The sequence below is a fragment of the Capricornis sumatraensis genome, chromosome 6, assembly GCF_032405125.1.
Source record: "Capricornis sumatraensis isolate serow.1 chromosome 6, serow.2, whole genome shotgun sequence".
Lineage (NCBI taxonomy): Eukaryota > Metazoa > Chordata > Mammalia > Artiodactyla > Bovidae > Capricornis > Capricornis sumatraensis.
In genome coordinates this window covers 68,948,598-68,975,593 of record NC_091074.1, presented here as the reverse complement: position 1 = coordinate 68,975,593, position 26,996 = coordinate 68,948,598, and the positions used below count along the sequence as shown (strand labels likewise).

General features: G+C 51.4%; 1 protein-coding gene across 1 annotated transcript in view; it reads left to right on the top strand.

The window, feature by feature from the left end:
* The window catches only part of PAX5 (paired box 5), a 171,787-nt gene extending 157,566 nt beyond the window's left edge, over positions 1–14,221 (top strand). Inside the window, exons 9-10 of the mRNA XM_068973780.1 lie at positions 7,232–7,318; positions 14,142–14,221. Coding sequence (XP_068829881.1) covers positions 7,232–7,318; positions 14,142–14,221 — 167 coding nt within the window. The remainder of the gene's footprint in view (positions 1–7,231; positions 7,319–14,141) is intronic.
* The last annotated feature ends 12,775 nt before the right edge of the window (positions 14,222–26,996 follow it).

Here is a 26,996-nt window from a genome sequence, read left to right as displayed (position 1 = left end):
GGGAAAATCCGCCATTTATTCTAAATTTCTTAAACCTCTGCTTTCTTTCTGGGTCTTTGAAGGGAGAACATCCGTTCCTCAGCTTGATTCTGTTTAGTACAGTAGCTTTGCAAGGGCTTTTGATTTGCAGGTCAGGGGCCTTTTAGCAATCCGGGTTTGGATTGTCAATGCTAATCGTAGAGCTCCGTATTCATGGGGGAATGACTCAGTCAGATCACCAAGTAACTGGGTTCTCGGTGGGCCAAAAGACCCCCTTCTCTGGCAGAAGAGAACTTTCCTTCTCTAGGGTGAAGTTTAAGGTTCTGTATCTCGATGGAGGTTTGGATGACACAGGTGTATGTCTTTGTCAAAACAGTGATAGTATATTTAAGATTTGTGCATTTCATTATGAGTACACTTTATACCAAGAGAAAAAACTTTTAAACAAATAATGAATTTCAGTTAATGATATGCATGCTGAAGTACTTAGGGGAAAGTGTATTGATGTTTCCAATTTACTTTGAAATACACAAAAGATAAGATGAATGAAAGGCTGGAGGGAGACAGACTTAATAAGCAAGTGTAAGAAAATATTGATGATGGAATTAGGTAGTGGGTACACAGTGTTCATGATGAAATTCTTCCAACTTTGCTCTGTGTTTGAAAATTCTCAGACATACCAGAGGAGGGGAATGGAGAGGAGAGGGCTGGCCGGCCCCGTGAAGCTCTCCCTGGGATGGTGGAAGCCCGAGGACCTAGAAATAGGCAACTGTCCTGATCCTGCTGTGGCCCTGCCTGGCCATGTGGCCCTGGGGAAGGGGAGGCCGAAGGAAATTGTCTTTCAAGTTCGTCTGGTCCATATGATCTGGGGTGATGAGTCCCAGCAGAGGTTGGCCAGGTTTAATGTAAGATAAATTTGTGGTGTAGAGAGAGGGTAATGGCCAGGTTTACTTTGCATTAGTTCTGGGAAGGAGTGGGTTGCTGGGGGGTGGTGGGAACGAGGGGAGTGATTGCTAGTCCCTCGGATACCCAGTGAGAGGCCAAGTCCCTCAGCCTGAACCCCAGTATTCTCTGCTCTAACATCTTGGGTGGGTTATCCTAAGATGGAGTGCCACGCCCTCTGGATGCTTCCTAACTTCACCCAGACATGCCCACCTGCGGTTCCGGCTTCCTGATGTCGTGGAATTCTTGGGTTCTGTGATCCATACTGTACTTGGACCATAGTGTTTCACCTCAGTGCCACCCGCGGCCCAAATGTGGCACTCAGCTGCTTCCTCTGATTTCTGCGTGGGGAGAAAACACCAGCCCAGTCATATAGGCATTTGAGCTTGTAGTAGGCTTTATGTCCCAACGTGGATGGCTTAAAATGGGAGTTAGACGTCTACTTCTCTTTTTTCAACATTGTATTTATTTATTTGACTGTGCTGGGTCTTAGTTGTGGCACTGGGAGTCTTCAGTCCTTCTTGCAGCTTGATCGCTTTATTACGGCATGTGAAATCTTAGTTGCGGTATGTGGGATCTAGTTCCCTGTCCAGGGATCAAACCCGGGCCCCCTCACTGGAGTGCAGAGTCAGCCAGTGGACCACCAGGGAAGTCCCCTCGACACTCACTTCTTGAATGTTCTCCACCCCCACGGCATCTCCTTTTGTCTCCCCGCTCCCTCTTGATAACAGAACCTCCCCCAGTTCAGGTCCCGTCATCCTCTCATGCACCAACCTTGAGCCCTCTCCATCCTCACTCCTAAACCCTGCTCTGGGCCTCCTTTTGCACATCCAAGAACTCAGCAATAAACATAAATAAAGCTATAAAATTCTTTTTAGGGCCTGATTCAGTCTTTAGAGGAGGCCTTTTCATCTCACCTCTCTCCCCAGCTTCCCTAGTCTCCTTGACACGGGAAAAGGTAATTCTGTGCTTCCAACAATATTATCTCATTTACCTCTCACCAGTCCTATGATGTAGGTTTTTATTAGGCCCTTATTCACATGAGAAGACCCCAAAGAGGTTCTGTTACTTCCCTAAGGCCACTTCAGAGCATGGGGGCGAGCTCCCTCTGAGCCCTGTCACACGAAGCCCACACCCACCCTATGGGCAGCCCCCTCCCCTGCCCCTCCCCACTTTCCGCTGGCCTAGCACAGTGTGGGGGCCCAGCTCCCAGGGCAGATCCCAGGCCTTGTCTCAGAAGGTCCAGTCTTGCTTTCTCCTCAGGACTGCTCACTCCTGGGGGTGCTGGAGATGGAGGAGATCATGACGCATGTTTTGTTGTTGAGAGTTCTTGGGGGCTTCTGGGGGGTGCAGCTGCAGACAGCCCAGGAGCCATCTCCGAGGAGGGCCTGTGTGCTGTGAATTCCTCAGATGGAGGTCTTGCTGCCTGCTGAGTGACAGCTGCTGGGCAGGGGCCGGCACCCCTATTGGGCATCACAGGAGCTTTTCTGTTAATGCATAAAGAAAAGGTTGCCCAGTTTAAATGGGCTGGTATTTTTGAGAGATGCCCAAAGCATGGATCAGTTAGCAGAAGGAGTTGAGAGCCCCATGGTGTCCTTGGTCATAAGAGAAGTGTCATGGTGAGAGTTCTGTCTGTCTTGGGCCATCTGGCCGCTCCTCCCGGACCCCAACCATGAGCCAGAAGTGGGACTCTCACGTTCTGCCTTCTCAATCTCACTCCTGCCGTTAAGGAGCGTTATTCTGTGCCCCTCTCCCGTTCCCCATCACATGGGTTGCAGCTGCAGCTTCTCCCTGACCATGGGCTCACCTCTTCCAGCTTGTCCTCCAGGCCCTGGTACTGCCAAGTCTGAAGGCCTCTCCAGCCCCAGCCCTAAAGGGAGAAAAGCATGATGTCTCTGCCCCACCCTACTCTGCTCCGTGGGCTGCTTCTGCTGCAGCCTTGGGAAGACCTGGCTGTGCAGGGGGCACACTCTGACCCTCTAACTCCAGACCTCTGCTTGTGCCCGGAATGCCCTGTCTCCCTCTGCACATCAAACCCCTACCCCTCCTGCTCATATGCTCCTCTCCCCGCAGAAAGCGTCCCTAGTGTTTTCCTGGAACTTCTCATGGTTGGACCAGACTCACTTTTCTAAGCTACAGTCCTAAGATTTAAAGGAAAGAAGGTGAATGCTCCTTGGGTGCTGTGATGGTGGTGAATTTAAGCAAGGGAGACACAGCAGGAGATTGAAACCTCTAGTCCCAAAGGAAGTCATCATCTGGTGAAGCCCACAGAGCCTCAAGGAGGGGGCCTCCCTCCCTGCTGGGAGCACCATGGCACTTGAGAAGTGAAATTCAGGCTCAGAAGACAAGAAGGGTCTTTGGACATCACTTGGTCTCACCTGCCCTTGTACAAATGGAAGACAGAGGCCCCGGAGTGGGAAGGCAGTGTCATGGTGTCACATGGGCAGAGGGCCTTGGGCTGGGAGACAGGAAGCTGGACTTGGAGTTGCCCCCCACACTAGACAAGTCCCCCCACCTTCCTGAGCCTCCATTTGCTCATATAAAATGCAGACAGATGCACCCATCTTGGGAACTTCACAGGACTGTCAGGAAAGTTAAATGAGATTCTAGATGTGGAGGAAGCCTTGGTAACTGATGTCGGGTCGTGGTCCTTGTGGCTGACATTTGCTGAGCAGTCACTGCATGCCAGACACTGTGTATCACCAGTCTCTGCAATGACCATGGGCAGTGGGATCTATTCATTGTCCCGACTACTGAGGAGAAAACAGGCACAGAGAGGTCGAGCATCCTGCTGACGGTCAACCTGTTGATCTAGGAATAGGCACTTGCAGGATGTGGGCTCCAGCAGCCTGGCTCCAGAACCCTTGCTCTCAGCTTCTGTGCCAGACTGACTGAGGGCCACTGGGTTCAGTGGCGTCATGCGGGCTCGAGTCTGGGTGGTCTTCTGCTCCCTAGCCGTCTTTATGGCTGAGCTGAGTCTGAGTGAACTCCGGGAGTTGGTGATGGACAGGGAGGCCTGGCATGCTGCAGTTCATGGGGTTGCAAAGAGTCGGACACGACTGAGCAACTGAACTGAACTGAACTGAACTGAGGCCGGGTCTACAGACAGGCATCTTCCTTGGCAACTGTGGACCTGCCCCACCCCCCCCACCCCACCCCCACATCTCATGGGTGAGGACTGCCCATGCCCTGCCAGCTGCCTGTGTGGCACTTCATCCAGAGGCCCCAGCAGCCCTGAGGCTTGGACCAGCCCTGAGGTCAACCTCTTGCCCCGGAGATGGTCAAACTCCCTTTACCCAGAGGGTGCACTCTCACGGGACATCTCACAGGACAGCGGCCCACTGAGGGTACCACCATGCCACTGCTCTAAACACACCAGGCGGGGTGGGTCCCTGGAGGTTCATTTCTTCCACCAGGGAGCAGGACAGCATGGTGGATGGAACCTGGGCAAAGGATCAAATAAACTGGCTTGAATCTTGGCACACAGCAGGTGCTCAATAAAGCCCTGGCTATTGGTGTTAATAATGGAAGCCGTGAGAGTCATCTCTGGTAGACGGAAGAGTTCCCACTCTTTCATTCATGTAACAAACAGTTTTCAGGGCCTGCTAGACATGGGGATGCAAGCATAGTGGAGGACATAGAATTAACAAGATGAGCACAATTAGTAAGATATGTTAGCTTGTGATCAGTTCTATGGAGAAAAGTTAAGCAGAGAAAGTGGAAGGTGTTTCCATGGGAAATGCAATGGTTTAGAAGTGACTTTGGAGAAGAGCCTGGAAGGAGGTGAGGGAGAGAGCTGTGCAGACAAGAGCACAGTGTTACAGTGGAGGTGGTGAGCTACTTGTTCTTGGAGCACTGACTGTCTGCTGTGGACGGGGTGTTACACGGGGGGTGGGTGGCATGTGGGTGCTGAGAGGACTCACACACTGACCTGAAGACAGACACTCCCATGTCACAGAGCAAATCTGGTGTTGGGCACAGCAGGAGATGGAGTACACCCCAGGACAGGGTCGAGGGGGGCTTCCCAGAGGAAGAGGTATCTGAGATTCTAGAAGGTCAGGCAGGTGGGGATGTGGTCGAGGATGCTGAGCAACACTGACTTAGGCACATCCTCTAGAGGAGTTGGAACTGTTTATGGCTTGTTGCCAATCTGGGGACAAAGTTGGGGGAGGGTGCAGAATGGATAACGGACACAGTTAACTAAGTAGCTCCAGTTGAATAGGCCCAAGACTTGTACTTTGAGGGTCTGGAGATCAAGGAGGCTTCCTGGAAGAGGTGGCCTTGGAGCTGGGCCTCGCAGATGGGCCCTGTGCTGCTAGATGGAGTTGCCAAGACAGCATTAGCTGGTATAGACCAATGCCCTGGGCCAGGCACAGTGCTGTCAGGAAGTGCCTCTGATGGGGCAGCTCTGAGGGTGCCCAGAGCCCCAGGGGAAGTGCGGCTGTTCCCCTTCTCCAGGCAGCTCGGTCTCTCTGCTCCCCCACCTGACCCCCCAGGAAGAGGAGGAGGTGCCATGGTGCTGATGGATACGCTGGGGGCTGAGCTGCCGCGGCCCCGCACTGTCACCACGCTCTCCCTCGTTCGCCGGAACCTGACACCCTGACCACTGAGGCATAAAAAACAGAGAATTGGAAAGCTCAGCCTGTCAGGCTGGGAGTGGCCCCCAGAGAGGCCCAAGGAGGAGCACATGTGTGCATGTGTGTGTGTGTGCGCGCGCGCACGCACACATTCTGCCTGGGTTGCTGGTGGAAGTGGGGAGGAGGCCAGCTGGGCCTGAGGGCTGGGAGCGGCTGGCTCTCAGCCCTGCTGTTTCGTTCCCACTGCACGTGGTGGAGCCCCAGGGGCCCTAAGATGTCGACTGAGGCCTCCCAGGGAAGAGCTGTGCTCCAAGTCCTGACTTGGGGCTGGTGGCCCTTCTAGAGGCTCCTGCCTTTCGATCCTTTGGCATCTAAGGAGTCCATGGAAGCATGGATGGTGCCAAGGGTCGTCTCATGGGGCTGGGAGACTCCTGTCACCACTGCCAGGGAGGGGCCCACATGCTCTGTGACCAGTGGCCTAAAAAGCTACTCAATAGCCAGCTGCCCATACGATCTGCTAACAGGCCCGGGGGCCTCTGTGCTCCTAGAAGCCCCAGCCGCAGGGAGCCGACAGGCGGGGCCTGTCCTGTTACAGAGTCAAGGGGGCAGGTTTGAAGGCAGGGATTCTGGGCTCCTCTCCTGTGACTGCTCAGTGGTCAAGAGGCCCTCCTGCGGCTGGAAGGGAAGGAAGTGCCAAAGACAAGCATCATGGCTCCATGAGCTGCTGGGCAGGAGTGAACCGTCCTCAGGCTCCACGCTGCCCCCCGTGCCCAGTGCTGTCCCACCTGGCGTGGCTTGCAGCTCCTGCTCCTCCCTCCAGGCCCAGAGGCCCCAACCCCGTGCTCCTCTGCACTCCCCCAGCCCTTTGGCTAGTCCCTTCATGTCAGCAAAGTGCCATCTGCCTCCTCCTGGCAGAGGGTCTGAGTTTATGTCTCATCTTCCTCGTTGGAGAGAGGCCTGGGGAGCAGCCACCTCCGGATTCACAGCCCAGAGGGCTAGACCAGAGTTGGGGTCATCTGTGGCCTTCCAGTCCAGAGCCACTCAGGAAACGCATGGGGAGTGGTGCTGCTTCCACACTGTAGTCCTGGAGTGACCTCGGTCAGGGCTGAGTCTGAGAAACAAGCAGTCTAGGCCTTTGGGCTTGGGTTGGGTGATTCCTGGCTTTATTGTGAGAGACCCTGGGCGTCAGTTTGCTCATGTGCAAAACGGGCCAGCTACCCTAGGGAACGCCTGGCATGTGGTAATTCAATGGTATTCAGTGTGTGAGAGACTGGTATTCACTCCCAGAATAAGAAAAGGTTCTAAGGGGAAATATGTGCACGGGTGCTAATTGCTTCAGTCGTGTCCGACTCTTTGCAACCCATGGACTGTAGCCCGCCTGGCTCCTCTGTTCCTGGGATTCTCCAGGCAAGAATACTGGAGTGGGTTGCCATGCCCTCCTCCAGAGGATCTTCCTGACCCGGGGATCGAACCTGTGTCTCTTGCCTCTCCTGCACTGGGAGGCGGATTCTTTACCACTAGTGTCACCTGGCATTCACTCCTATGAATAAAGTTCTAAGGGGAAATACAGACAATGCCAATGACAGCTGTCCATTTGATAAGCGGGCGGACCGGACTTGCCTTTATTAGTTACACAAAGTACCCACAGTTTGTGAAGGAGACAAGTGCCAGTGGCATTTTCTGAACCTGACCTGACATTCGGTTCCTATTTCTCTCCCACCCACCACATGCAGGCAGTGAGTTTTCCGGGAGCCCCTACAGCCACCCTCAGTATCCCTCGTACAACGACTCCTGGAGGTTCCCCAACCCGGGGCTGCTTGGTGAGTACTGGCGGAGGCCTTGCAGGGCCCCTGGGCCATCGGCTGCCCATCAGGGCCTCACTGGACCAGGGTCCCTCAACATCATCAGGCCTGGTCACTGAGGTGGGTGGGTAGCTCCCCGCAGACACTGGCAACATGGGAGTTTGTGCTGGAGCTTCAGGACAGCAAATACCACCCCAGCCTTGCTAGTGCCATCAGCCCTCCCCCATGTGTTTTAGTGCATGATGGGAGATGGCACAGAAGGGGAACAGATTTTAAAAGGCCATTGAGAGAGGAAGAGAAAAGTAGGAAAAGTGCCTACCTAAGAGTAACATATTTCTTAAGGATCGTTGAATAGGTTGGTGATAAATCTCTAAATAAGGGCAGCCAGGGACCAATTTAGGTTGTTTGGGAGTGGCTGTCTGTCTTGATAAGGACCCTGAGGCATGGATATTGATTAGTGATGTCTGCTGTGGATACCACTGGAAACTGGTTGCCCTGTGTCTGAAGGTCTGCCAGTTTGTGCCATGCCGAGCTCAGTTGGTGCCCAGCCTCTGCCCAGGCCTTAGACTGCAGATGGTCCATGGCTGGGGCCAGCATGGTCTGTGTATTTCATCAAAGATATTTGAGCCACCCCACAGGGCTATCTTAGAAGACCAAGGAGAGCCCGTTATTTTGTTTCAGTGAACTTACATGAGTGAGTCCAAGCTGGAGCTGAAGTTTTGGAGCAGGAGGCAAGGGTCCCCCTCACAGATGTCAGTCACCCTGGGGGAGGAGCTAGCCCATCAGCCTCCAGGCAGCAACATGGATCCCTCCCCAGCAATCAGCTGAGTAATTTCCACTAAGGTCAGATGTGGAAGGGCCTCTGAGACCATCCAGGTTTGTCTGCACACCTTAGCAAGGCTTACTTAGGAAAGAACCTGTGAATTCCCTGGGTCCTCTGAATTATTTAAGGACTAAGAACCATAGACTTCATCAAAAAGGCAAGAACCTAATGTCTTCAAACTCAAGTTGCCAGGCATGCGTGTGCAAAGGAGGCCATGAAGTCACAGCCTTGGTCCCTTCCCCGACCTGTTTGGGTGACTGGGACAATGATGCAGACGCTGTACCTTCCTGGCTGCCGTTCTTCCGTGCGCTTGAGCCTTGGACTGCCCAAAGCATTTTGAAAGTTTATCATGCAAAACTTCAGGAGAAATAAGGAACAATGCCAGCTAGTGCTCCAGACCTGTGCCTGCAGATTTTATTATATAGAAGACCGGGCTCTCACCTTCTATGACTTCCTGCAGGGGCTGAATCTCTGGACCGATGGCTTAGACTTCTTTTTTGGCTTTGGTAAAAATTGAAATTCTAAGTATTGAACCAGGTCTCTGCTTACCTTATGCTTTTCCTTAAACAAGCCCCACTGAGAGGTCTGGGTTCTCAGTTGGCCCAGTTGTCAGTCTCAGGAGGCAAACGCTGACCCTGAACCAGAGTCTTTCAGGAGGGATGGGGTCAGGGGGTGGGTCTGGAGCCTGAGCTAGGGAGCTGCTCCCTGCAAATCGACCTCATACAGGGCTCTGGTCCCAGCACTACTGAGAGACCCACAGGGGATGTGGCACAAAGGAGGCCTGGGTCAGACTGTAGGAGGAATTCCTTGTGATGGACATGACACCAGCGAGGTCATGTTGACCTAGGATCTCCATGTATGGCCGTGCACTGCCCAAGGGGACAAGTGGGGGCTGAAATCAAGCCCATGCATGGCACAGAGCCCTGAGCCCCAGCACAGGGGTATGGCTGCCTTTTTTTTGTTTGTTTGAGGTGTCCAATAGGCTCATTTGCCTGTAAGTTCCAGAATGAGAGAAGTGAGAAAGGAGCTGCTTGGGCAAGCATAGCCATGGGATAGAGTAGGAGGTGGGGGACCTTGAATGCCAGTCTGAGAAGTCTTCACCTGATTGTGTGGGCAGCTAGCAGCCCAAGGGGATGTCAAAGGGAGGGTGGGGCTAGACTGCATCCGAGGCCTTTGCTGCTCAAGATAGAGTGAAATCCAGTTGACATGCACAATTATACATGTGGGTGGTGTGTCTGGTATGGAAAAGTTGTGGACTCTGTCTTAAGGAGCTCATAGGCTGGGAGTGAGAGAGCCTTAGGCAGATGTGCTACGATGAGAAAGCCTGTGCTAGGATGTGCCCAGTGCCTTGAGGGGTGCCAGAACCAGTGTGGAAAAGAGAAAAAGAATCAAAATTCTGTTCATCCAAATGAGCACTTGCTAATTGTTCAGGTACTGGGCAAAACCCTTCATGTGGGTTTTTATCTTACCCTCATTTTATCCTATCAAATATCCTATCTGCTAGACAGCACATAGGATTATCTTTACCAATGATGAGAGCGAGGCTCAGAAAGGTTAATTAACTTACTTGAGGTCACACAGCATGCAGGTAGCAGAATGAGGACTCAAACTCAGGTCACCCTGATTCTAGAGCCTGTATTAAGAATCAGTGTGTGATGTGGTACTTTTTCTCTTCCTGACCAATTCAGTCTGAACAGAACTATAACCAGAAACAGAGGCTTATCTCTCCATAGGAACAAGCCTAAGTCCCAAATAACTTGGTCCTTGTATGCCATAACAGTGCTGGTCTATTTTTGAAAGCTGGGTTACTTTATCTATCAGCCCTTGAGTTGCAAAAAAAGACTCCACCCTCACTAGTTTAAGCAGAAAGTGAATTTCTCATGGAATACTGGGGGCTCCCATAATCTGTAGGAGGATCAAAGAGATAGATAGCTATGGGACTCACAGCCGGGAGCACCACCAGGGCTGCTCTAGCATAAACACCCCTGCTGTTGGCACCTATGAGCAGCCCACTTTGTGTTGCTGCTTCAACCAGGGTGTTTGAGAGCTTTGTGCTGCCACCACCAGAGCTGGGTGCCTCTGCACCCACTCCCAGCAGGGGCTCATACCACAGAAAATTCTGGAAACACAAGAAATGTTCAAACAACACTGGGCTGTTACAAACATGAGAAATGGCCTCTGCACTGCCCAAGTCTGTAGCCTGGGGAGTCTTAGTCAGGTCATCAACCAAGCAGGGCCTCAGCTGCCTCTGGTGTAAAGTGAAGATAATGGCCACCAGCAGTATCATTCAAGCACGAGCGGGTCATGATGCTCTCCTGAGGCCCCGAGCGCAGTGATCTCACTTTCCTGGAGACAAGGGAGATGCCAGGTTTGTTCTGCCACGCATGCATGCTGTCTGGCTCTTTGCAACCTCATGGACTCTTTTGTTCATGGAATGCTCCAGGCAAGAATACTGGAGGAGATTGCCATGTTCTCCTCTAGGGGATCTTCCCAACCCAGGGATCAAACCCATGCCTCTTACATCTCCTGCATTGGCTGGCAGGTTCTTTACCACTAGCGCCACCTGGGAAACCCTGCCATATGTTGCTCTGCCACAAGTTGTAAGTTCCAGGCCTGTTCCCCGCTACCAGCCTGCCCTTCCCCCAGTGTCTTCAGGGCTTCAGCTGGAGGAAACCCACTGGGCTAGAGGAGTAGGCCTACTATTTCTGCTACTTAGGGAGGGTGTCAGGGGGAATCTGCTCTGAGGCTTTTTGGTATCACAGCGGGAACTGTGGAAACAGGAAGGACTCTCACATACCCTGCCCACACCTCAGCCGGTCTGGTGGAAGGGAGCCTTGTTCAGGGACACACCGCCAAAGTGAGGACAAGTGATGCCACCTATTGAGGCTCTCTTCTCCCTCCTTCCTGGGAGCTGCCCGCAGGCTACCCACGCCAGGCCGAGCCAGGAAAGCCAGGATCTGGCATCCCGTTGGGGCCCCAGGCAGGCGGGGTGGCGGGCTGGCGGCAGGAAGAAAGGCCGCTGCGGTCAATTAGGATTAGAACCGGAGTGCCTGTGGCCGCTGTAAAGGGATTAGAGAACAAGCTGGAGCCCGGAATGACTGTGTCAAGAAGTAAATTGATGATAATGTGAATTAGAGAGGAAAAATGACAGAAGAAAGGACAAGTTTATTCTAGATGGAGGTCTAATGGGCACCAGGAAGACAGAGCGCTTTGTGAGGTGATGTTTTCATTTCTCACGGTAAATGTAGGCGTTTTTTGATTTTGCCATGGGGCCCTCACACTGGGGCTGCTGGACGGCCTGGCCAAGAGATTAGACTCTGAGAGGGGAGAGAGTCAGAGCCCAGGGTGAGAGCTGACTCCAGGGAAACTAGGAGGACCGAGCCAGGATTTCCTGTCCCTCATTTGTGCGGGCAGCCCCTGTGATTTTCCTGATTCTGTGCCATGCCTGGACCTGTGGGGCTGGCCCTTACCTCACACACACACACACATACACACACACACACACACACACCCCTCACCTGGGCCCTAAAGGGAGGATGCAAGGCTGGCATTGCAGATGCTTCTGGCCCCATCGCACAGAAGAGAGAGCAGAGAAGGCTGACAGACATCTGAGGCAAGAGTCCAACCAGGGAGGTGACAGGGGGCAGCAGAAAAATCCATCTCTGGGAATACTCCAGCCTGGCACTGGTGTCCGTGCCTTCCAGCATTGACTGCTCCCCAACTATCACTACTGCCTGAGCCATACTGCCTTCCTGGGGGCCAGGAGGGAGAATTATATTCACTAATTAGGGCTGGGTTTGGAGGGCTGGTAGCACAGGTCAGTCCTGTCCTCTTGATTCCATACTAGCAGGGTGACCATGGGCAAACTACTTATTCTCTCTGTGCCTCAGTTTCCTTATCTGCTAAATGGGAGCAATACTAGTGCCTACCTGATAGAACTGTTGTGGAGATTAAAAGAGTTAAAGGATATACAGGGCTTAGAAAAGTGTCAATTTCCAAAGCACCTTCACATCTTTACCTCATGGGTGCCCTCACACAGCCCCTCTGTGACCTCCTTTTACAAATGAGAAAACTGAGGCTCAAGGAGTGAAGTCACTTGTCCAGGATCACTCAGCCAAGAGTGATAGAGCCTGAATGGCAATCTCCAGGCCTTGGTGCCCAGTCATGGAATCTGGGAGAACTGCCAGGACTGGTTTAGATTTGGGTGAGATTTCAGAATGAGCCACGTCCCCCGGGGAATTAAGAAGCTTACTGTTCCTATCCCAGCAGACACATGGTCTACAGCGGCTGGCAGGACCCCAGCTGCTAGCCACTTGCATAAACACGGCTCTCCCAACATGACTGTATATGCGGTGAACTGCATCATGGCTGAAAGAGTCCTAATCCAGGACTGACAACCAGAATTCCAGGCCAGGCTCTGTGGCTTTGGGCACATGACTTGCATTTGTTGAGCCTCAGTTCCACCACCCCCACCCTCACCCATAAAAGGAGGGGATGGCCCAGTGTCTCTAGCTTCCATGGCTCTGAAAATCTGCTTGTCTCCCTGAGAATCCCCAGACTCATTCCTGGGGAGAAGTTTGAGCACAGAGCTCGGCTCCTGGAGGCCTTATCCAAAACATGTCATCCAAAGAGCGCAGCCCAGAGACAGTGGGAAGAACCCAGCATCAAAACATGAGGCCCCACACTGGCTCTGCCCAGAGGTCACAGGAAGCAGGGCTATACCCTTCCCTCCTCCCATGTATTCACATACCCAAATTTTCACATCCTCCAAGTTCATCCCAACCTGCTTCCTCTAGGAAGAGCCTGACTCTGCCAGAACAATCTTGCATTCCCAGAGCTCTGTTCTCAGAGCTCTGATCCCCTCTTGATTCTAAGCGTTGGCCTGCATTTGTTCATTATTGCCCAGCACTGCAGCCAATGGGGTCAGAAAAATAAATGAATGAATGGGCAGGGTCTTTACTATTGTTGGTTCACTCAGTGCCATTGCTCATTTTCTCAGCCAACCCAGATGAGCACGTACCATATGCTGGGCTGCAGGCTGGGGGCTGACAGGAACACTGAGCAGAGCAGAACCCAGCCCCTTTGTGGGACTCTCCATCCAGGTGAAGGGGGGAGAAGAAGAGCAGGAAGTGATCAGAGGATGTGGTCCAGCCTACAGCAGGGCATAGGCTCAGGAAAGGGGGTGTACCAGAGGAGGAGACAGGGACTCGGGGACGTGATGGAGGCAGCACTAGGCAGCAGACAGGGAAGCGGGTGTGAGGTGCAGCCGAGATGTTCCAGGCAGGAGGCAGAGCATGGAAAAGGCACAGAGGCGTGGGAGTATGATAAAATGGGCTAACTCTACCTGCCCCGTGGGTTTAAATGAGACAACCTGTGTAAAGGACGTGGCAGGGTGGGATGCAAGTGCTCCACCTACGGTAGCTGCCATCAGCACTCTGGTATATTTGAGAGGGTTGTGGAATTGGATTCTGCAGGAGCGGGGTGCCTGAGTGTGAGCAGGAGGGTGGTGGTGTGGAGGGAAGTTCAGAGGTTGGCAGGGCTAGGTCACCAAGCTCCCATGGGCCAAACTAAGAAGCGATGACTTTTCATTTTCCTAGTCAGAAATTGGCACACTTTTCCTGTAAAGGACCTGCTAGTGAACCTGTTAGGCTCCCCGGGTCATGTGGTCTCTGTTGTAATACTCAGCTCTGCAGCAGCAGCATGAGGGCACCACAGACAACACAGAAACACCAGGGCAGGGCCGGGTCCCGGGAAGACACGAATTCCTGAATCGGGGCTGGGGGATCGGCCCCAGTCTGCCCACCCCAGCTCTAGCTGGTGAGGAGGCCCTGAAACCTACAAGCAGGCAGTGACCCTGAGGAGGGACCAAGATGTTGGTGAGAGAGGACAGTGGTCTGGACTGGAAAAGGAAGAGGAAGGGACAGAGGTAGGGGATGCTGGTGGAAAGGGGACCCCAGGTATGGAGCTCGGGGCACGAGGTCTCCCTCCAACCTCTGTGGCCTCTCCTGTCTCTTTCAGGCTCCCCGTACTATTACAGCGCTGCTGCTGCCAGAGGAGCCGCCCCGCCCACAGCTGCCACTGCCTACGACCGCCACTGACCCCCAGAGCCAGGCAGGCGCCAAGCATTTCTGTCACATATCACTGAAGGCCATAGCCTCCCAGCCCCCTCCAAACACAGCCAGAGGGGCCCAATGAGACCACCCCCCCCAGCAACCCTCCACTCGCCAGAAACTCCCTCCCCCATTTCCTGCCAGGGACTCCGGGGTCTCTGATAGAGCTATTGGACTTCTAGACACCTGTCCATTTCTAAGAGTCAACTTACGAGCTTCTCCTGGTGGTGACTGCAAACCAACAGACTGTTCTGCAGACAACCACAGCCCCAGCGCAGCCTGCCAGCACCCCCACCCCACCCCCACACCCCGAGCTGTCTGACCATCAGCCCATCTTCCTGCCCCAGGCCTGGAAGGAAAACTTTGCTTTCGTTGCTTCAACAGCACCCATGTAAATACCTTCTTGCTTCTTTTGTGGGCCCGAGGATCCAGCTAAGCAGACTGCCCACCCATTTTGCATCCAGCATTCCGGAGGTGTCACAGGAGGACTTGGACCTGTGCACAGAGCCACGCTTCTGCCCTGGGTGCCCCCGAAGGTGGGTTTGGAGCTGCCCTTGAGACTAAGGATGCCCACCTCCCGACCCCAGCCTCTGCTCATGCTACTTCTTTAATATCTGGACTAAGAGTCTCATTGGGTTGGTTTTGCTCTAAGCACCCCCCTCCCCCCAAGACCCCTCCCTGGCTTCCTGCCCCCATTTCCCTGGGCCCAATGCAGTGCAAGCAGCTCTTTTCTGTATCAAAGGACTCAAAAGAGAACCGTCTAGGAGATTCCTCAGCTACTGTTTTAAAGTGAGATGGCATCCAAAATACCAACTGCATTGTGGACTTGGAATGTTAGGGCCGGACGAGACCCAGAAGATGATGGTCCAAGGCGGAGCGTGAGGCTCTCCAGACGCCCTGCCCCTGGACCACTGAACTGAACTGGGATGCATTTACTAAGGTGCGCCCAGGCTCAAATCACACTGGACACCCACCATGGACACTTCTCCCACCTTCCAAGATGCCAGAGCGTGGATTCAGGGCAAGCCTGTCCCTGCCACGTAGACAGTGATTAACAGAAAGGGCTTTGTCTGGACCAAGGACCACAAACACCTACAGCAGTCAGCCAGAACATCCTGAGCAGCCCCTCTCCGTCTCATGGAGCCTACTATGCAGCTGGGAACCAAGGTGCTCGGGTAGGGGTGGAGGCCTGCTTTGCATAGCGCGTACCTACCTGCTGATACAAGGGGCTGTGATGGTCAGGACATAGCCAAGGGCCTTGGGAGCCTGGAGTGGGAGTTGGGAGAACTCACTGTGGGCTGGAGTGGTCAGAAAAAGCCACCTGGGAGGATCTGGGGAGCAGAGGAAAGCTTCCTAGAACAGGACAGGCAGTGAGGAACTGGGGTGTGAACTGGGAGTGATTTTGAAATGGAGGTACCAGGGGCCGCCATCTCTTTGCCTTGGTCCTCAATTCCTTGCATACTATCTCTTGCCAACTCAGAACAGCCAGGTAGAGGCGTCATCTAAATCTGGACTGAATGACAGCTATGACAGGGAACTTGGCCATCTCCTGTGACAATGTGCCCAATGTCTGCATGTCACCAAGCTGGCAAGGAGCTGGGGTGGAGAGAGCCCATGCTTGACGTCATCAGGCCCAAGCGGTCTTGTCCTGGCTGTACCTGTGCCTGCCTTGCTATGGGTCCTCAGGCAAGTCCCTTCACCTCTCTGAGCCTCGGCTGCCTTGGTACAGCAGGATTCCTCTGCAGGACTACCCGACAGCTCTCTCCCTCCCTTACTTCCTCTCCCCATTTGCTGGGGCTGTGCCAGGGGCATCTGGGGCAGGCCCTCCACTTCTGAGCAAGAAGACTGGGGCACCTGAGTCCTGCTAATATTTGGACCAAGTTTAAAAAAAAGAACACCTAGGGGGTGAAAATCAGCTTTGAGGAAGACGTAAGTCAGCTCCCCTCAGGGGAAACTGAGCCCTAGCTTGGGGAGACCTAGGGCCAGGCAGGGAGACACAGCAGACCTCCTCTGACCACCACCAAGTGTCCCCCACCACCGCAATACCCCTATAAGGTGGTAGAATAGAAGAGGAAACTGAGGCTCGCAAGGTGGGATCCCCAGGCAGCGACTAGTGAAGATGAGGCTTGGGCTCGGCCCCCTGACCCTTGGCTTGTAGTGACCCTCCCTTCCCTGGGGCGGGAAGTTGATGGTGAGGGCAGCAGAAGATGGTTCTGGGCCACCTCCTCAGATGATGTATCCTGGGGCTGTTAGAACCGCCAAGGAAGCCCAGTCCCCAGGGCACAGGTGGCCTCAGTGGGCTCACCGCAGGCACCCCCACCATCCTGAAACCTGCTGTGCAAAGAAAGGAGACATCTTGGGCCAGAGCCCACCTCCAGGAGCCCAGATGAACCGGCTTGCACCTCCATCTGCCAGGCAAGGTAGGAGCAGGTATGTCACCTGGACCCTCCCGCCTGCCCTCCCTTCCAGAGAAAGTGGTGGAGTCTGGGGTCTGCAGCACAGGCCTCTTGGCCTCTGGCACCCACATCCCTGGATCCTGATGCTCCTATGGTCTCAGGCTGTTGGGAGGAGGTCACCTTTCCCTGAACTGGCTACCTAAGCGCACACTATCCTTCCTCATCAAAGCCCACCGGGCCTCAAGTGTACCCCTCTCCCCATCCTGTTCCTCCTCCTGGCCTGTGATGAGCTCCCTCCATGCCTTTCCTCTCTCCTCTGGAGTCCTCCGATTGCATTTGTATTGATTAGACAACCACTTGGTTCCTGGGCTGCCAGGCAGAAGCACAAGCGCACATGGAAGCACACGCATGTTCCCACACACGTACCTGATCTCACCCACTGAGTTCCCATGCTGCCTGCAGAGCTGCCTAGGAGCTGGTGTGGAAGGTTCCAAAGGACACAAGCCGTTGATTAGATTCCAGAGAATTCTGAATGGAAAACACAAGGCCAGGGCTTTCACCAGCATCGTGGCAGGAGGCCTGGGGTGTTGCTCTGTGGGCCCTCAGCCCTGTGTTCCAGCCCTTTTTGAAAAGGACATTGTAGATTTTACAAAAAATTTTCATATCATTAGTCTATCTGCAACCTAGAAAAATCTGATGACATATCAAATCCACAGCCCTTTCCCAAGGCGCCTTAGTTAGGGTTCACCCTTTTATAACTGATGTTTGTACGGTGCTTTGCAATCCTTGACCATCCCATGGGGCAAAGATCACAATGCCCATTTTATAGATGGGAAAACTGAGAGGCTCACATGGCAAGACAGAGGTGAAGAGAATGCTCAGATTTCCCGGCTTCATTCTCTCTCCAGGTTCATGCTCCTGTCATGGGAATGTTTGGCTTAGAAACACCCTTTAGTCTCCTAGAAACCTCAAGACCTGCAGTGAGGAAAGAAAAAACTGTGACTCAGAGGCTGGTTTGGTGGAGGGGCCAGGGTGTTGCTGGTCCAACTTGATTCCCATTAACACTGAAAAAAATACAAGGTCTTTGCCAGATCCATACCAACACTTCTGAGGTTTCACCCCTACTCCTTCCCTGCTGTGCCTGAGACTCAGCGGGTGTGGGAGCTCACCCAAGCAAGGCCTGACAGGGCCTGCACGTGGGCCCCGCTCTGACTCGCAGGGTCCCGGGCTCCAGTGTCAGGAGAGATGTCTCCACACTCCTCTTTTCTTTGTCCTCCTTCTTATGGAACAGACTTCAAACCTGGCTGTGACAATATGCAGTAGTCCCCAGATTTGGGCCATCAGGGGTGCCCACAGCCTTGGGAAGCAACCATCACCTTCTCAAGGGCCCTGGAGCAGCTGCTTCCTGGGCTGGGCAGGTGGGGTGACCACGTCACTTCTCCAGGGCACAGGCATCCTAGGTGGTGGGTGCTTGCCCTACCCAATGGCATTCAAGTGTGAGATCTTTAAAATGCTCTCTCAGCCAAAAAGAAGTCTGGGTGAAATTTGACCCATGGATCACCAGCTTGTGACCCCCCAGTCTTTGATCAATGCCTCTCTTCTTCACCTCCTTGTCCTTCATTGCAGATGAAGGACAACGAGGGAGATGGGAGCTCAGAGAGGCAAGAGAGGAGGTTCAGCAAGTCAGTGTCAGGAACAGGCACTCCCAAGACCTACCCTCTCCTTGCCACACTCCTGGCTCTCAAAGGCTGTGTGGGCTTTGCAGGCGGGCGAGGTAGACCATGGGATGTGGTCGGGATAGGGGACTGTTGGCTTTGAGGGGAGGTCAGTGCCGCCAGGGTCTTTCACAGGTCCAGGAAAGCACCCCAGATGTGACCACAGGGGCGCTAAAGATGAAATCTCTTTTTGAGAAGTTACATCCCTGAGCTAATGCCCTGCCGTGGCGGCCTCTGGCTCCAGCCACCCTCTTTTGGGTGACATTTCAGTTAGAATTTAGCTCCAAGTCATGGAGAGCAAATGTTGAAAACAAACCAGGCACTCTTGACAAATACCTAGAAATGAGTCATGTCTGAGACACAACTGCCACAAGGGTAAAGAAGAATCCAGGCCCCTGGACTGGCCAGGGCCAGGCTAGAGTGGGTGGATCCACAGCCCTGCAGGCGAAACCAGCTCCCTGGCATCCCTGCTAAGAGGCAGCCCTGCGGCCTTGGCCTCACCAACCCAGGAGCCCACCACTGATGGTTTCCAGGCATGCACACTGGTGCTCCTAAAGAATGTATTCCTTTAGTTCTTTGGGCCTCGGAGAGGTCCAAGGCAAGCGCATTTTGTAAGAGGTAACAAAATACATTACTGAAAAGTTGGACAGTCAGGCCATGACTCCTAGCCTGCATCCTGCCCCACCTCCCAGCAGCCCCTTCGGCCCCTTGTCCCTTGTTGTCCCCGAAACTCAGGATTCCCTCTTGCATATTCATGGTGGAGCTGCGGTGTTGATCCACCTTCCCCACTGTCAGCAAGGCTGTGCCTCCAGAGTGGCGGCCAGGTCCCAGGGGGCCGACTGGGAGCGAGTCCCCTGCCTGCCCGCTCTCCTGACGAGGGGCCTGCAGCTTCTCTGACAGGGCGCTTCTTGCTGGGAGCAGGCAGGCACCAGCTGATCTTTCATTTGCTGTAATTTCTCAACACGGGGTCCCGTTCCTGGACTCCACCACCCCCCAGTCAAAGGGGACCTCGGGGTGACATCCCTACCATTCTAGAGTTTCAATCCACATGTTCCCAGGGGTTCTGTTTAGCTCACCTCCAAGGGTAAACAGAACTACCATTCAGTAAGTCTGTTCTTCCCACATCTTAAGACTCCTGAGCCACATGAGGAGAAAATGCAGCTGCTTATCTATTTATTGAGGGAATCTTGATGAATTCTAAAAGGGAGTTGGTCTCAGGTGGTATATTTGGCCTCTGGGCCAGACGGAAGGGGCAGGAAAGCTTTGGCAACTCTGAGCATGGCAGGGAGGCACTACTTGGGAGTTAGGTGCCCTCCTCCCTGACTCTGAGGACCGGCTGGAGGAGGCCCACCAGCAGCCTCACTCATCGCAACCTGGGCCCACCCACTCCTGCAGCCACAGGGCTGCTCTTATCCCCACAGTCGCCATGCTCGTGGCCACATCCCTCATCTTCTCCAAAAGTACCGTAAACAACAAGTGATTTTGGATGACGGATTGTTGATTTACAAACAGTGCATTTCCCTTGGAGTGGAACAGAAAGGAAACCATTTAATGGCTCCCTTATTTTCAAGCATGAATACATTTTAATGAAACTATTTTATTGCATTTGAGGAAATGGAGAGTTGAACATTCCAACCAATCAATAGCCAATTAATTGCTATAAAGCTAAAAAGAAAATAAATAAGTCCTGAGTCTATTTTCAACACCCTGCAAAGCTCAGAGCCTCCAAATCTGGCCTTCCCCTTCATACATGCCCATGTGAGTGTACACACACACACACACACACTCGCACCCTGACACCTCAGACATACTTGAAACTCAGAGGAAGCACTGAGTCTTCTCATGCCAGTTCTTGCCTGCTCTTCTTGCGTTTGGTCAGAGGAGGCAAGCAGACCTGGCAGTAGCCTGTCCTGGGGCTCAGGAAGAGGCAGGCCTGCGCCCTGGATCCAAGCTGCCAGCACAGTGTGGGGTTGTGGGCAGTGAGACCACACTTCTTAGGCCCTGCCTTTGGGCCTCCAAGTCTGGGCAGAGGGTGGAAATCTGACTCGGGTTTTGCCCCGACTCTTGCTGGAAGATGCTGCCCTGGTTTTTCAATCTCTTGTGGCCTTGGACATTGAGTATTTGTAGAAATGCAGATTACATTGCAAACGAAGCTCATTGCCAGGCAGACACATGGATTTTTGCTTTTCATTCTTTGAGACAGTTGACTGTCTTAGGGACTGACCTTCCAGCATCAAAAAAATACATATCTACTGTTACCGCCAAAGTTTGTGATGCCTGCATAGATGCTTACTAGTAAAAAAAAAAAAAAAAAGTACAAAAAAAGAACAAAAAAAACACAAAAAACAAACAAAAAATACCACAATTGAATTGCCTTTGAAAGTGGGAGATGATGTCTCCAACAGATTGAAAAAAAATGCTTCTTAAAAATGTGTATGTTTTGTATTCTTTTTTTCTAGTAGAAAATAATTGACTTGAAATATTGGTGTTTTTTTTTTTTTTCTTAGTGATGTGTGTTGCTTTTGTGTGTAATAATATTTGAATGTAATTACAGCAGTGCCAATTTGCCAAAGATGTCAGACATATTTTTCTTTTGTTGGGAAGAGGGCAGGGGCTGGGGGTGGGACTGGGGAAAAAAGAGGGGTGGGATTTTGGTTAATTTTTTTTATTTTTTTCTCATTGAACCTGGAATTTGTGGTTTTATTCTAAGTTAAATGGTTGACCGCAACACCTTTATTTTAGATTAGTTGGAGAAACTTGCAATAAGATTGGCGTAGTTTCAATATCTGTGTGTCTTTTCATGAGTGACTGTTACTTGTGAAGAATTGATTTTATGTAACCTTTATGTGAGATAATTATTTGTAAATATTTGCCATAATTTTATTGTTTACTAAAATAAAAGTAATTTTTTAAGTTCAGAAAAAGCATTTGATCACATTCATTTTTACAGCTTCATAAATGGTCTTTGATAGCTTTAACAAAGCCCATCGGAGTTGTGGGGAGTTTTATTGGCTCTCCTGATAAAATCGGGGTCAAAACAAATCTGTGCAACTTGAATGATGTGCTGGCGCTTTGGACTGGGTCCTGGGCAGGGGCGGGAGAGGCAGAGTCCCCACCCTTGAGAGGTTCCAGGCAAACTGCCAGCCCCTGGACCAGTGGGGAGTAATGGTTAAACCCCTGGATTTGACTTGTGATGGGGATCATTGGCTGAGTTCTGTAACCTCAATTTCCTTAGCTCCAAAATGGTCAGTAACACCCACCTCATTCTTTCATTCAGCAGAGTGGTTGAGCATCTCTTCTGTCCCTAACACTGGAAAACTTGGCAAACAAGGACCCTGCTAATGTGAAGCTTATTATCTAGGGGTTCTTGTGAAAGTGAACATGCATGTATGCTCAGTAATGGTGTGTGCATGCACACATGCTCTTAACCTTGAACCAGGCTGGATTTTTAAGTTGCCTAGAACCTAAGCAGTCTGGGCACGCCCACACCCTGCTAATGTGCAACAGAGTTCAGAAGCCGCACGTACCTGGAGGCTTTGTCTTTGGGCTCAAAAGCCACAGGCCATATCTGGCCAGAGCTCAGGGCCTAAGAATCCACAATCCTTCCGTGGGGAAGGTGCCGTGTCTCTAGGCCTTCAGAGTTGAGTGCTTTGGCTGCACAAGAGCCTGGGGTGGCTTTCCATCGGGGGGCAGGGCAGCTGCAGCCCGAGCCCTGCCCCTGCTGGGCAGTGTCAGTCTGCAAGGGCAGGCAGGGACCGCTGCGCCCCTTGGCACAGTGTGTGTGACACAGTAATTGCCAGAGATGGAGTGGGTGAGTGACCACGTGGGGGCCATGGGCTGCGACTCATTCATATTTAATAAAGCTGGCTGAGCAGCCTCCATTCATTTCGGCAATGGATGGTGACAAAGGTGATTCCTGAGGGAGAGAGAGATGCTACATGGAGAACTGGCCCAGCTCCTTTCTCCCCAACACTCAGGACTTAGAGGCACAAACTTCAAAGGGAAGCAGCCGTATTTGGGAACTGAAGGTTGGGTTCCAAACCTAAGGGAACCAGTGAGGCAGAGCCTTGCTTCTGTCCCTGAGGCTGCAGCTCTTGTCCCCGGCTCTCTGGGGACAGGTCGTCATGCCTGCCCTCCTCATGGGGCACCGGTATCTGCAGTAACCAGGGCATGTGGAGCCCCATATGATGCAGGATGGTGGGCTTGGGCCAGACCTCCTGTAGAGTGAAAGCAAAAGTGTTAGTTGCTCAGTCGTGTCCAACTTTTTGTGATCCCATGGACTGTAGCCCGCCAGGCTCTTCTGTCCATGGAATTCTCCAGGTGAGAATATTAGAGTGGGTAGCCATTTCCTTCTCCAGGGGATCTTCCCAACCCAGGGATTGAACCCAGGTGTCCTGTGTTGCAGGCAGACTCTTTACCATCTGAGTTTTGGGAAGCCCTACCAGCTTCCAGTAAGGAGGGTGGAAATGGCACCCTGAACACGTTCTGGTCCAGCAGCTCCTCTGCCCTCAGTAACCATCACAATGAGGGGCGGAGGAGATGCCTGAGACCTGCCATGTGAGTCTCAAGCCTTGTACCCATTTATTCTTCAAACCTCCACTGGAGCCAAGCCCTGTGCTGGATGCTGGGGACAGAGGTGATCTGTCAAGGGATAGGGTTACACCAGGGCCATGAAAAAGGCGGAGGGATAAAGGCACCTAAGAGCCCAGCCTGGAGTCTCAGCTGCAGTTCTTAAGGGTCAGTTTGGTGATGTGAGCTGTCTCTTAACTTCTAGAAGCCACGGTTTTTCATCTGTATAATGGGTATTATACATGATAATGTTTACTTGGAAGATGTTATGAGGAACAGGTTATGCATTGTGTGAGATTTTTTTCTGAATGATGGATGTGAGTTTTGTCAAGATACTGCCTCTGCCATAAAGAAATCAAAATTTTACCATGCAAAGGTCAAACTCTAGCTAGAAGTTTCTCTGAGCCAGGCTTAGTATTAGATGCAGGAGGATAGTTGCTGCAGACTGAATATTTGTTCCCCCTACTCCCCAAACTCATATATTGAAATTTACTCCCCTAACAAACTGAATATTTGTTCCCCCTACCCCCCAAATTCAGATATTGAAACTTACTCCCCTATAAGATGGTGTATGGAGGTAGGACTTTTGGGAGGTGCTTAGGTCATGGGAGTGGAGCTCTCATGAATGGGATTAGTGCCCTAATAAAAGAGACCCCCTTCTACTATATAAGGGCATAGGAAATAGGTACTCACTTAACACTGAATCTGCCAAGGCCTTGATTTTGAACTTCTCAACCTCCAGAACTGGGAAATAAATGTTTGTAATTGAAGCCACCCGGTCTGTGGCTTTTTGTTGTTGTTGTTGTTGTTGTTGTTGTTGTTGTTACAAGAGCCCAAACAGCCCAAGAGGTGAAGTGCAAAAATGAATCAACAAGGAACCTGCCATCTGGGGCAGGTGATGTGCACATTTTAATTCCAGGCAACGTAACCAATGTCACCTATGGGTGGGGCAGACAGAACATTTAATTAGGCTCAGAGGGAGGATTCCATTCATTTGGGGGAAGAGTGATCAGGAAAGGCTTTCTGGAAGAGATGATTTTTTGAGCTGAGCTGTGATGGGTAGTCAGGATCCCAATAAGAAATTTTAGAGATGGTAGGAAGGAAAGGCATCCCAAGCCATGGGAACAGTGAACAAAGCTCCAGAGGTAAGAATATGGAATGCGACTTTATAAAGACAGAAAAGTCTCAAAGGGAAAAATAGAAATACTTGACTGTTAGACTTCCCTGGTGGTCCAGTGATAAAGAATCTGCCTGGACACAGATTTGCTCCCTGCTGCAGGAAGACTCCACGTGCTGCAGAGCAACTAAGCCCAAACGCCCTAAATACTGAAGCCTGAGTGCCCTAGAGCCCGCGCTCCCCAACAAGAGAAGCTACTTCGGGGAGAAGCCCAAGCACCGCAGTGAAAGTCGACTCCAAGCAATGAAGACCCAGTGCAGCCAAAATAAAATTAACAAATTAATTTAAAATGTTTGACTGTTTCTCTTTTTTTTACCTTTATATGTACAGTTTTTTTCCACAGAAAAGACAAATAACCTAGGGGGAAAAACCTACAAAATGTGAATAGGTGCAATGCCCTTAATATATGAAAATGCTGTATGCAATCACATGAAAAATACTACTATCGCAAAGAAAAATAGGTAAAGGACATGCATGAAAGTGTAAGTGAAAGTGAAGCTGCTCAGTTGTGTCTGACTCTTTGCGACCCCATGGACTGTAGCCTACCAGGCTCCTCTATCCATGGGATTTTCCAGGCAAGAGTACTGGAGTGAGCCGCCATTTCCTTCTCCAGGGGATCTTCCCAACCCAGGGATGGGACCCAGGTCTCCTGCATTATAGACAGATGCTTTACCACCTGAGTCAAAAAGGACATGCAGGGATCATTCATAAATGAAGAAATACTAAATATTAGTAAATGTCCAATTCAAGATTAGAAACATGGTTCAACTTCACAAAGATCTTTTTTAAATACCTAATTTGGGCAAATGGCTAGGCCTGGGTGCTGGCCCAGAGGAGCAGGGACTCTAAAAGAGCACAGCGGTGGTCTTGCACTTGGGCCTGCCCACTCCCACTTCCTGACATTTAAAGCCCAGGTCAAGTGGGATTCATGGTGCTTCAAACCCAACAGTGTCATGTGGAAGGGCATGGGCAGCAGAGGTTCCCACATTATCCACAAACATGTGTAAATATCATGACGGCTAGTAGTGTAACCAAGAAAATCACTTCCCGTTGTTTCTCCTTCAGTGATATTTTCTGCTTGGCTGAGTTTGCTTAGCACACTGGAAAGGCCAACTCATCAGTTCTTGTTGTTAATCAAGAGCAGTAATTGTCTGAGTTCAAACCCTCCTGACTTAGACTCTGCTGAATAGGATAACAAGTTCCAAAAATGCTAAGTAGTAGTTTCTATAAATGGGTCTTTTTAATAGGGAAGGCCCCTGAAGAGGGTTTGGAAAGAAAATCTTCCTGGGAAGTGGAATTAAAACACTGTGCATACTTTATAGAGCATGGCAGATAAACTTCTGAAACTCCTGGAAGTTCTTAAAGCATGGACAATGGGATGCAAATGCATTTCCTCAATTACTGTATAAACTTGTGTACTGGCTGAGGCAACACCAGCTGATGTAACAAACACCCCATAAATTTCAACGTTTTGACAACACTGCAGTCTGTTTTTCACTTACACAGTGGTTGGGTATACCTGATAGGCAGGCAGCCTTCCACAAGGCAACTCAGGAATCCAGCCTCCTTTTATCTTTTGGCTCTGCCACATGTGGTTTCCAAGGTTATCTCATTTATCTGCATCCAGCCTGCACAGAAGGAAGGATCATGGAGGATTATACCTTGGGAGGTTTTCCTTTCCGTTTACATTCAATTTCCCAGAACCCAGTGGCCACACCCAGCTGCAAAGGAGGCTGAGAAATGCAGTCTTGCTATGCACTGAAGAAGAGGAAATGGGCCTGGGGACAGATAGCCAGGCTGTATCTATATAATGGATGAATTTCAGAGAATTCTAACCTCAGCTTCACCCAATTCTTTTCTAACAACTCCAGAGAGGTGAAGGATGAAGAGGCTGAGGCTGAAGCAAATGAATGGCTGAGTATGTCCTACCCAGCTCCCTGCTTCTACCCTTTGCCCTAACCTCAGTTGAACTCAAGCTGACACCAGGCTTGAAGAACAAGCATATTCCCTGCCCGAAGAACTGAAGGAGTCCCATGGCTTCTCATCAGTACTGCTTCTGGTCCACTCTGATCTTCTGCCCTGCTTCTAAATACAAGACCCTTTGAATTGAGCTGTGAACCATCATACCTACTAGCATTTATTGAGTACTAACTGTCTCCCAGGCACTGATACTTAGTGGACTTTTTCCTGTTGTCCAAAAATTACCTAATGGAAGCCCAAAGTCAAAACTAAAAGTTCATGGAGCTTCTAAGAGTGGAGTCCAGTCACCTTCTGCCGTGCTGAGAGGTGACAATTCAGAGAACGGACCTGACTGTTCAGTAACCCCCACCCCCCATTTACCACCACAACTATAAGAAAACAGAGAGGAAGTGGTGGGGAGCTTGGGGAAAATGCAAGTTCAGGAGACCTATGGACAGAGCTGCTGCTTCCTCTCTCCAAAGTCGAGGGGAAATGGCTTTAAGAGCATCCCCTGGAAGTTTGGAGATTTCTTCCAGGAGAGACTGGATGTCTCTTCCTGTGTGGCTCTCTTCTTAGCCAGCAGATCTGCTGATCTGCCCTTGTGTTTACATGCCTCAACTCGCCACACCTTGATGCAGGCAAAAGTTAAATCTGAGAAAAACTAAAATTCCAGAAAAAAGCATAAATCAGCTGGGGTGACTGGGAACTGCTGTCAGGATCTGCATTTTAAAGTGAAATGTCCAGTGCTTTCTCCTCCCTCCAGCCAGTATGAATGCTCCTTGATCCATGCTTGCTTGGGGCGGGAGGAAAGTGAGTTGTATGTGTGTACATACACATATCTCTTCATTTGAAATATTTTCAACAGGAGGATCTAGTTTTTTTAAAAATAAAATTTCCCCTTGAAAAAGTCCAATGTTTTCTTGGCAAAGCTAGAAAGAATATGATCT